The sequence below is a fragment of the Lissotriton helveticus genome, chromosome 2_1 (assembly GCF_964261635.1).
Source record: "Lissotriton helveticus chromosome 2_1, aLisHel1.1, whole genome shotgun sequence".
Classification (NCBI taxonomy): Eukaryota; Metazoa; Chordata; class Amphibia; order Caudata; family Salamandridae; genus Lissotriton; species Lissotriton helveticus.
The window spans coordinates 707,682,547-707,694,570 of NC_136059.1; the positions used below are offsets into that span (position 1 = coordinate 707,682,547).

Genomic DNA, 12,024 nt, shown 5'->3' on the forward strand with positions numbered 1-12,024 from the left:
GGATTTCAAAGTGGTCCCCATTTAGCTCTAGTATTCCTTGTCTCACTGAAGTGTATCTGATACATAAGCATACACTATCTGGGATTTCCAGTCTTCTCAACTAATAAGATTGTAAAACTCCTGTTTCCTATCAAACTCGTTTATTTTCCTTTGTTCCAAACCCGGCTGGTTGGATTTTAAGTCTGACCTAAGGTTCTCTTCTGGTTTGTGCCTAGCGTAAATGTGTCAAACATGTTTTTGTTGTAAAGTTGTGCAGAAATTCCACTGGGTATTTGAATGAACAATGGTTTTACGACCCTTCCTATAACTCACATCCTGGTCATCTAAATTCAAATTGCAAATGTAAAATACAGTCAAATATAAAAATACATTACAAGCTCACAGTGGGGCTGAGCAGGAAAGTCAGCTCAACCTCACACTTTACATTCTGTGCCGTGCACTTTTAACTTTAATGTACAACTTTTTCTTTTATGGTAGAGGCCTGGCTCCTCTGTCATTTTGTTGTGTTAGCGTAATAGTTTAGTTCAAGCGTTCAATCCCTTTATCATTTTATTTCCTTGGTTTATTACTCAATTTTATTTTAATATGTTTTTACTTCTTAGTATGTGGGGAGTGCTACTTGCAAACGGTTGCTGAGCTCCTGTTTAGCCTTTTCTTTTCAACATTTTTCTTTTCTTTTAATGACTTCGGCAAACCAGCCCTACTTCTGGCCTGACTCCTGGTGTGTTGGGGCTTTAAATCACCCCTCCTGGTGTGCTGACTGGAATTCCATCAGCTCTCCTCTGTGCACCTGCCATGCAATCAGAAGAAGATGCAACCAAAGACAGGACAGAAATCGAACCTCTTTGTTTTAACCTTCTGAGATTCTCCTATACGGTTGCTTCTCTTTATGCCACTTCATATGTCCCCATATCTTCTACCTCCAGACATCCAATTACAGTCCCTGAAACACAATAAGCGGACTGAAGGCATTCCTCTGTGTTTAAACACTCGCTCACTAGCAAAGCATATCCTTTTAATTCACACCCAGATTGTTGAATACCGCCTTGTTATTTTCACTGAGACTAAGAAATAACTCAATTTTTTGGGGATTGCCCAATGATCTTTGCTCTCCTTTGAATCAAAAAGATATTTTTTCAAAGTTTCATGAATTAGCGATGGCTATACTTGATCTATCCCTGAGCCAAGATGACGTCCCTATCAGATTTAGGGAAGCAGTGCGTCTGTGAACTTCATTTCTTCTTTGATGAGCAGGATACCCGGCGTCCTTCGCATTACACCTGATACCGCCACCTCGATCTGAACTACACCTAGCCTTCAGCCCTGATGAGTCACATCCCCTTCACGGTGCAACGAAACACGTGTCGGCTGGCTATTATTTTCGGTACTGACCAACATTTGACATAAACATTCTTCACCAACATGAACATTTGTGCTTGACGTTTTATTTGAACTTAAACGTAATTTTCTTCTTGCACGTAACTTCGAGTCCAGACATCAGGACCACGTGTCTCATTAGCGTGTGCACAGGACCAGTTCTTCTTCTAATTTGGTTTAGGCCTCCCTACACCACTGCAGGGGTTGTTTTTCCTTTGGGCTTGTGTCCCCCTGTCCTGTTCTGCACTGCGGGCCTACTGCACGAACATTTTAATCCAGTGATCACACTGCTCAGAGCGCCACTGCTTCCTGTTCTCTTAAACTCAAACCCATTCTCTCTTTATCAACTCCCATCATGTGAAGGCATAGAGTTTCTGGAAACTGTGATTGATATATCAGCCACGTGTGCCTCCTGACTGTGGATTGCCTCCATCCACAGTCCTCCAGGATTTGCCAGGAATTCCAATGCTAGTTTATGTAAAATTATCGACCCTTTTGCAGTTAGCAGTTCCAACCACCTACTTTCTTGACAATTTCATTACACTGCTTAATTACCCCCCTGTGCCCTGAAATTACAGATCTGATCGACTCACTAAATATGTTGAAGCCTTCTCAAAGAGCTCATATGGAGGCCACATTCTGGATCCAGTGATCTCCTCTGCTACAGATATGACCTGCAGATCATGCTGCCATCCTATTTGGTTATACCTCTCTCCTCCCTAAAATCCCTGGGCCAAGTGTATCCGTAAAACACTAGCTAATAAACCTTCAGACTCCCTTTTAGGAAATGGATTTTCAAGTTTATGTGTATTCAGGTGGCTGTTGACACATCGCTTACAGTGAAAATCCTAATCTCATCACAAACAACTTTGCCACTTTGGTTTACGACAGAGTGTCTAAATCTTAAAACGGCTAGTTAGCATTATAACACCAGTTTCGGAGTAATTATAACACCAAGACTAAACTGATCTATCAACAAACACATCACATCTACAAGAAAGCTTCCCAGTCAGCTCTCCATCTTTATTACGAAGAGAAATTTGCCATCCCCTTGATGCTCACAAAAGGTCTTCAAAACCGTTAAAGCATGTAGGTGGATAAAACACTGTATGAACTGTGTGAAACCCTTTCACAATCCTCTGAAGGAAAATAAATACATTAAAATTAGAGAATTATGTTTTCCCGGCAACCAAACTGAAATGGAGGCCCCATCTGAGAAGAGCCAGGAATCTGGAGCTCCCACTTCTTTCTTAAAATTAATTTTTTCCAAATATAGCATACCTTCATGTACGCAAATTCCTTCATGGCAGCCAAGCGCGATAAGTAAAGCCACGACATGCTACGTCTGTGCTTGTGGTAGTCACGTTTATTTTTGAGATTTCTAAAGGAGGTCCTCCCGAGTCTGTGCAACTTCAATGCAAGCTGTTCCTCTTCATCATTTGCCACAATGTAAATGTCTAAATGAAAAGCAAGAGGAGAGGCAGGAGAGGCAGAATTGTTAGATTGAGAGTGTTCAGCCTTGTAACTGGTGAAAGAACATTACATAAGATAGGTCCTACTATCAACTTGTAAATAAACTTTTTGAATAATGCAAGGAGAAACATTTTGGAGTGTAAGCATAGATTGTAAATTCCTGCAAGTGGTGAAACCTTCAATTTCAGGAATCCCAAATTATAATGATTATTGCATGTACAGTTTGGTAGATCACTGAAAGAAACAAAGTTAAGAAAACTGCTTAATGAACAAAAAAAAACACCAGATATTACCCAATGCATCTTGTCACAGACTTTTTAATGAATAAATATTATTAATATATTCTCTATCCCACAATGGAACGTTAGTAACATTAGAAAGAGGTGCGTATCCCACCCCTTAGTCCCTTGCACTTCAACCAATATGTATGTCCATTGGCTGAGATAGTGGAATCTTGTGGCCTCACTCTTTTCTCGTATGCGGACCATACACAAATGGTTGTATCTCGGTCATCCAAGGACAACCAGAATGTAAAGACCCTTAACTCCTGTCTCACCCAAGTCTCATTATGGATGAATGCTAACTCCTTGAAACTGAAAGGAGACAAGACTGAGGTCTTGTTGGTGTGCAACCTCCCCCACCCTTGGGGCCCTCACATGTGGCCCACAACTTTGGGCCTCCCCCCCTGCCCAGTGCTAGCCGCAAAGAATTCCGGACTCTGGTTGGATGGCAAATTTATCACAAGTCAACACATCAACAGAGTGTGGTATCTTGAAGCGGGTCAGGAAGATCCTTCACGGCCTCCATACTTCCAACAAGAGAACCGTAGTATAGGCCCTGGTTATTTCCACTCTTCTGAATTCACCTCTTCTGCCAATAGGATAAGGAACCTACATTGGTAGCCCATTGAATGGCTGGTGCGAATTAGGTGTTGTGCTACATGCACGAATGATTCAAACAACAGACTCTGTTAGCTTAGAGGTTTGGTATATACCGGACCATTTTTTGAATTCTACTCATCGCAGTGTGGCCGCAATTCCTAAAATTAGGGAATCCTGACAAGGACGCCAAGCGTTCTCTTTTCTGAAACTTTGGAATGAACTGCCTTTGACACCGAGAGAATACAGTTCGCTCTCTTTGTTTTGCAGATTGATAAAAGCGTGGTTGTTCTCATCCTCCGATTCTTCCTAAATGCTTTAATGTTTTCTGAGATTGATCTTTGGCTCAACCGCCTTTCCTTATTGAGCTCAGCACTGGATAACCACTTTTACTTAGCCATGCAATTTTCAAAAAATGCATAATAGCCTGTATCATCTCATTTTCTCATATCTGCAACCACTCCAATGATATACTGTTGGTCAGTTATTATGGGAAGTAATAACCTGAAACAAACCAGCTTAAATATGCAAACTATCACGCTTTTTCAGTCCACCCCTCCCAGGTGCTCCTACCCTCTGCCCTACACCAGCACATCTCAGGTGCTCTCGCCTGCCCTCACTCCTTCCCAGAGCACTGACGGAGAGCAGGAGATGAACGTGTGTGGAAGAGGATGATTCAGTTCATCCCTCATGATGCCAGCATCCAGTGCTTGATGGTGGGTTGCTCTTCTATTGCGACGGGGTTAAGTCTAGAGATTATTAATCATGGCTGCCTGTATCTGGTACAAGCTTAGGAGATGCTGTCTGTTGCTCCTGGTTGGACTCTAAAGAGCATTGCCAAAGAGGACTGTAATGCAGAACATTCCTCACTGATGTTATGATGCATTTGTCATGAATCTTTGGCTTTCCTCTTACATTTAAATGGTCTGTCTGGATAGCCTTAATAAAGAAGAGGAAAACATCCACGAAAAATATGTATGCTGAAATAACAGTAACATCTTTACTGGCCACCATGCTTTCTTAAACAGTTGTGATTTAAAAGTAAGATGCACTATAGTGTGTTAAATGAGTGTATGTCAAGTCTAATGTAGAAATATTTAAAAAATGGTATTAGAATATGCAGAAAACTAGAAAACGTGAATGTACCATTGTTTTTTGCTCTCCGCTATCCCAAGTGCTGTAGAGTATCATGAACTGTATGCCAATTACTGTTCAGGCTAGGTAGGATGTAGCTTTATTGGGCCATTCGGGGCAACTCTTATATCCCTATATTCCTTGGGATATCATTTCTTTTTTATTTGTTCCCTCCCTGACTCGTCGGAATTACAGCAAAACTCAGTAAGCACTTTCTGCAGAGGCCACACTAAAATCTCAAACCAGTCACTCCTGTGTAGCATGCTACTCATTTGACAATGCACTTTGGGTGTATGAAATGCTTTATAACTACAATGACAATACACAACTATATCTATCCCGATTCAAATCCAACACATAGTAGGGATTTGGAGAAGCTATCAACATACAGAATGAGCTAACTGAATATGCTGTACCTCACGTTTCACCATATAGAGATGGAGTCATCATTACAAACGCTCAGAGAAATTCGAAAGCAGTTTGTAACACCAGCCCCTAATGGAGGTTAACAGTAAGCATAATATCCTGAAAATGGGTCTCTCTGTTGGAAAACAAATATTTTAATTTATTTTTCTCAAGTACACAACATGACAATTTTGAGTTACCTGATTCTTTGCCAACGCCCATTTGGTTGCCAACAGAGTTCACAACTTCACGAGAACAGAGGGTTTTCAAGGCTAGATAATCATACCCAGTGTTGGTTAAACGATAGCCCTGGACAGCTAAAAAGCAACACATAAATGAGAATAAGTACAAACATTCTGCTCATAAGGCACACAGAATTGACTGAAAATAAAAGTTCTGTTTCACATGTCGGGGTGGGGTGAATTATAAACATTGCATGTGGCAAAAAATAACCTAGCCTGCTCTACTTACAATAATGCACTGTCCAGGAAGAAAAACATTTGGCTCACTAGAATTTGAGGTCAGAACACAATTTTTCAATTTGAATAAAAATGGATCGGCACTCAGCTAAAGTATTTTTGGGTTTTATACTTCCTATAAGACACCTCATCAAAAAGAAAGTTTATTACCTGTAAAACCGGTTCTCTGTCACAATAGTATTTGCCAAATTCAAGAACACTGAATATCTCCCTCACTTTGTGATGCCAGAACCCTTTAATGAGTTACCTAGGCCAGCCTGCAACCTTAAAAACACAGTGCAGTTTTTTCTAACCTCTGTATATTTTGCATGAAGGCTAGCCATGCCTTTGCAGAATTTTTTTGTTTTGATATTGTTTCTAAAAACAGAGAGAGTAAAAAGTTTCTTTATTAGCTAAGTAATGCGTATGTAGGATATTTTGACCGTTTCTAAAAAATATGTCTAAATTAAAGTGCAATATCTTTAATTTAGATAGACATATGGTTTGTTCATTTAACAGTTTTCTCTTGTAAAAAGTTCTCCCAGATCCCAGACGTAAGCACAGATATTCGGCGTTGATGAATATTAACAAAAATCCTACAACGGAGAATCATAATTTGGCACAACGGCCTTCACAATAAAACTACATTGGATTGAAAAAAATACTGGCTTTCAGATATTGCTACATATATCATTTCGATTTAGCCTCAAAATGTACGGAGTTTGAATGACAGGATAAAAGAAAGTTTGACATTTAGCACACATTAACAAAAATGTTTGAAGATCAAGTATACCTAGACAACAAACTGGATTTGGTTTTTATATTAAAACCATAGTGATCTTCACATATGGAAATATCGTATTGGCATAAAATACCAATCTAAAATATGCATATTACTCACCTGGCAGTGGCGGCTGGTGACATTTGAAAGTGGTGATGCGTAAATACTGCACTGTGGCGAGCGAGCGCAGCGGGTGAGGCCGAACCACCTACGGTGGGTTCGGGGGGTTCTCCCATGAGAACATTTTGAAAAAAGTGGGCAAATGGTGCATGCTCAAGCACATTTGAGCAAGAGGCTTGGGGAATACATCTCTGGGAGTAGCCAGACAAGTCTCTTTGCACTTGCACAGATACATCTCTCTCCCTGCATTCATATAGGCACAGTCACCCTGCACTCATAGACCCATTACTCACCCTTCCCTGACACATCACTAAGCCAGCATTCACCCATCCACATCACGCACACTGGACTCACACAGGCACCCTGCTCAACCTGCACTCATACAGACATCACTCACCCTGGACTCACACAGACATCACATACCCTGGACTCACACAGGCACACTGCTCAACCTGCACTCTCACAGACCATCACTCACCCTGGACTCACACAGGCACACTGCTCAACCCGCACTCACACAGACCATCACTCACCCTGCACTGTCACAGACATCACTCACCCAGGACTCACACAGGCACACAGCTCAACCTGCACTCACACAGACATCACTCACCCAGGACTCACACAGGCACACTGCTCACCCTGCACTCACACAGACATCACTCACCCTGGACTCACACAGGCACACTGCTCACCCTGGACTCACACAGGCACACTGCTCACCCTGCACTCACACAGACATCACTCACCCTGGACTCACACAGGCACACTGCTCAACCTGCACTCACACAGACATCACTCACCCATGCTAATTCTAAAATGTGGGAACTCATTTTAGAGATGTTTATAAATAGTCACAAATTAGCATTTTCGTTTTCCCCTATGGACTTTGTACAATTTCTGTGAAAAATTATACCATGTGGCGGGGACTCAAAGCACTGGAATGTCGAATTTGCTGCCTTGTACTGTCAAGCCACCTGCTAGTCGAGTGGTGTTTTATTAAACTCATGTGCAAGTAAGAATACTTTAGTATGCTTGAGATTAGTCTGCATTTCAATAAACGGATGCGAAAATGCGGTGTCCCACAAATCAAGTAAAAGATTCGTAATTGAGTGCTATGCTGCGACATGGATGGAGACACTTCACAAAATTATAAAAAAACAAAAGCTTAATATATAAAACTTCGACACAGTGTTAAAATCTGGATTGTGGCGTAAACATTATCGGCGCAATCTTGTCCTTTTCAGATCCATACGTGCGCGTAAGCAGCAGCCATTTTGATTGCCATGGCCTCTCTGCCCACTCCCGATAGCCAGCGCGTCTCTCCCCCCTCACTCTCTTGCCTCGCAAGCACCCGCCCCCCCCCCCCGCGCCCCGACAGCCCCCGGTCTCTCCTGCTTGGGCCATAAACGCACCTCCAGCGCGACCCTGTCTCCGAGCCACATCCCGTACTGAACCCCCTCACTCTTTCATCTCATTCATAGACCAGGCCCTTTTGATAACCTCTTCCTCCCTGCCCGATTGTCCGGCCTGATCCCAAGCCATCACCTAGCCCAATAGATACGGTTTATTGCCCCCTACAGTAGGACCTCGCCTCACATCAAAGGAGCGGGGATTAATCAATGCCTTCACACCCCTAGATCCGACCGATCGCCCGCATTCCTGTTCCCAGCGGAATGTCCAGCTGCGCGATAGCCATCATGCTGAGATTTGGGTGGGGACCCCTACTGTAGATATGTGTGAGAACGGGCCTGAACCGGGGATTCCAAAGATGCCTTTTTCGTACTTCAAAGCAATACCACGGATGTCATAAATGTAATAAAGCCATAAACTTGTGTATAAGAGGCCAGGCCTCAGAGATGCGGTTAGAGCACCTCGAGAAGATACCCTGTTGTCTGATTTGACGTGTTCTGCTCCGTCGGAATAAACTCCTGTTTCCTGCCTTCCGTCTCCAGCGCCTGCCTCTTTGTTTGGTCATCTCGAATGGTATGAGAGGCGGCTAACGCCGGGCAAATACTGAAGGGTTCTTGGTCGAATTCGGTCCTACCTTTTCACAACAGCAGTACTCAATCAATCAGGTCAATCAGGTCATTTATAAAGCGCACTACTCACCCGTAGGGTCTCAAGGCGCTGGGTGGGGGGGGGGGGGTGCCGTTTACTGTTTGAACAGCCAGGTCTTGAGCTTCTTCCTGAAGGAGAGGTGGTCTTGGGTCAGGCGCAGGTCGGTCGGGAGTGAGTTCCAGGTCTTGGCAGCCAGGTAGAAGGATCTTCCTCCTGTTGTCGCTCTTCGGATGCGGGGGACGGCGGCGAGGGCGTGGTTGGTTGATCTGAGGAGGCGCTTGGGAGTGTAGAAGTTGATCCGGTTGTTGAGGTAGCTCGGGCCTTGGTCGTGTAGGGCTTTGTGCGCGTGGGTGAGGAGACGGAAGGTGATTCTCTTGTTGACCGGGAGCCAGTGCAGGTCCCTCAGGTGTCCGGAGATGTGGCTGCGTCGGGGGATGTCGAGGATGAGTCTGGCCGAGGCGTTCTGGATCCGCTGGAGTCTCTTCTGGAGTTTGGCCGTGGTTCCGGCGTAGAGGGCGTTGCCGTAGTCCAGACGGCTGGTGACGAGGGCCTGGGTGACTGTCTGCCGCGTTTCGGTGGGGATCCACCGGAAGATCTTACGTAGCATGCGCAGGATGTTGAAGCAAGACGAGGAGACGGCGTTTACTTGTCTGGTCATGGAGAGGGAGGAGTCCAGGATGAAGCCCAGGTTGCGTGCGTGGTCCGTTGGTTTGGGTGCGGTGCCCAGGGCGGGGGGCCACCAGGAGTCGTCCCAGGCGGAGGGCGAGGAGCCCAGGATGAGGACCTCCGTCTTGTCCGAGTTCAGTTTCAGGCGGCTGGTCGTCATCCATTCGGCTACATCTCTCATCCCTTCGTGCAGGTTGGCTCTGGCGGTGGTGGGGTCGTTGGTCAGGGAGAGGATCAGCTGGGTGTCGTCAGCGTAGGAGATTATGTTGAGGTTGTGTTGGCGTGCGATGGCCGCGAGGGGGCTCATGTAGACGTTGAAGAGGGTGGGGCTCAGTGAGGATCCTTGAGGGACGCCGCAGATGACTTTGGTGGCCTCTGATTTGTACGGTGGTAGGCGGACTCTCTGTGTTCTTCCGTCGAGGAAGGAGGTGATCCATTCCAGTGCCTTCTCCTGGATTCCGATGTTGCCGAGGCGCTGTATTAGGGTGCGGTGGCAGACGGTGTCGAAAGCCGCGGAGAGGTCCAGGAGGATGAGGGCCGCTGTTTCTCCGTTGTCCATCAGAGTTCGAAGGTCATCGGTGGCAGCGATGAGGGCGGTCTCGGTGCTGTGGTTCGCTCGGAAGCCCGACTGTGAGGGGTCGAGGGATCCATTAGTCTCGAGGAAGGCGGCCAGCTGTTTGTTAACGGTCTTCTCGATGACTTTGGCCGGGAACGGGAGGAGCGAGATGGGACGGTAGTTCTTGAGGTCGGTGGGGTCTGCCGTGGGTTTCTTGAGAAGAGCGCTGAGTTCGGCGTGCTTCCAGCTCTCAGGGAAGGTGGCGGTGTCGAAGGAGGTGTTGATGATGTCCCGCAGGTGGGGTGCGATGACAGCGTCGGCCTTGTTGAAGACGTGGTGAGGGCAGGGGTCAGTCGGAGATCCGGAATGGATGGAGTTCATGGTGCGGATGGTGTCTTCGGTGCTGATCGGGGTCCAGGTGCGGAGGGTGGTGGTGGGTGGCGTCGTAGTGGTTGTGGCTTGCGTTGGTTGGTTGTTGAAGCTGTTGTGTATGTCCGTGATCTTGTTGTGGAAGTAGGACGCGAGGGAGTTGCAGAGGTCTTGCGACGGGTTGATGTCATTGTTTCCGGCGTTGGGGTTGGAGAGCTCTTTCACGATGTTGAAGAGTTCCTTGCAGTTGTGGGCGTTGTTGTCCAGTCGATCCTTGTATGTATTTTTCTTGGTGGCGCGGATCAGTTGGTGGTGTTTCCGGGTGGCGAGCTTGAGGGTGGTCATGTTGTCCGTTGTTGGTTCTCTTCTCCAGGCTTTCTCGAGGACTCGACAGTTCTTCTTGGAGCTCTTGAGTTCGTCGGTGAACCATGGTGTTTTTCTGCTGCCGGGTCTGCTGGGTGGGGTTCTCAGAGGGGCGAGTTCGTCCGCGCAGTCGTTGATCCACTTCGTGAGGTTGTCGGCGGCCTGGCTGGGGTTCGCTGAGTTGGCGGGAGGGTGCTGGCTCAGGGAGGCGGTGAGCTGGTCGGCTGTGATCTTGTTCCAGCTTCTTCGGGCAACCTGTTGCTGGTGGTGGTGGATCGTCGTTCTTCTGAAGGTGAAGTGGACGCAGCTGTGGTCCGTCCAGTGGAGTCCTGTTGCGTGGCTGAAGGTGACGTCTTTGCTGGATGAGAAGACGGCGTCGAGTGTGTGTCCGGCGAGGTGGGTGGGGGTGGTCACCAGTTGCTTGAGTCCGAGGTTGGCGAGGTTGTCGAGCAGGCTGATGGTGTTGCGGTCGTTGTTGTTCTCCAGGTGGAAGTTGAGGTCCCCCAGGAGGATGTAGTCGGCGGAGGGGAGAGCGTGTGGGCTGACGAAGTCGGCGATGTCCTCGCTGAATCGTGTGCGTGGTCCCGGGGGTCGGTAGATCAGGGTGCCTCTGAGGGTGGTGTTCGGGTTGGAGTGGATCTGGAAATGCAGGTGTTCGGCGCTGGTCAGGGTGTCGTCGGTGTTGGTCGTGATGCGGATGGTGTCTCTGTGGATGATGGCGATGCCTCCTCCCGTCTGGTTGGTGGTGCGGTCCCTCCGGGTGATCTTGTAGCCCTCTGGGATGGCGATGGCGATGTCTGGGGCTGAGGAGGCGTTCATCCAGGTCTCGGTGAGGAAGGCAACGTCAGGGGCGGTGGTGTCGAGGAGGTTCCAGAGTTCTACGGCGTGTCTGTGGACAGAGCGGGTGTTGAGCAGGATGCACTTGAGGTGGTTGCTGCTGGAGTTAGGCTTGGCGGGTGCATGGAAGGTCCGGATGCAGGTGAACTTGCAGGTGTGACAGCTGAAGGGTCCGTGGGTGTGCTTCGGGGCGGCTCGGTGACATCCTGGGATGCGGCCGGTGTTGAGTGTGATGAGATCGGCGGCGCTGTAGGTTCGTCGGGGCGGCTTCCGTCGGTGGGGGCCAGGGGTCCTGGCGCTGGTCGCGATCCGGTCGCGGACGGGCGCAGACGGGCTTACCTTTGGCGCACCTTCGGCGCACAATCGGCGCGCCCGCTGCGCGTGCGCACGGTCGTCATTTAAGGCTAAGTGCGCGGGTGGGCGGGGCAGCTGGGAGGCGGGAGCGGGGAGGGAACACAAGGAGAAAAGGGCGGGGTCGGCGGTGGTGGCGGGAAGCGGGGGCGGCGAGGGAGGCGGGAAACAGGACGGGGGACGGCGAAACAATCA

At 47.7% G+C, this 12,024-nt stretch overlaps 1 protein-coding gene across 1 annotated transcript in view; it reads right to left on the reverse strand.

The window, feature by feature from the left end:
* RIOK2 (RIO kinase 2) overlaps positions 1-12,024 on the reverse strand; it is a 149,342-nt gene that overhangs the window by 106,549 nt on the left and 30,769 nt on the right. Inside the window, exons 3-4 of the mRNA XM_078675435.1 lie at positions 5,468-5,584; positions 2,659-2,834 (exon numbers count right to left, since the gene is read on the reverse strand). Of these exons, the coding sequence (XP_078531561.1) occupies positions 2,659-2,834; positions 5,468-5,584 (293 nt within the window). The remainder of the gene's footprint in view (positions 1-2,658; positions 2,835-5,467; positions 5,585-12,024) is intronic.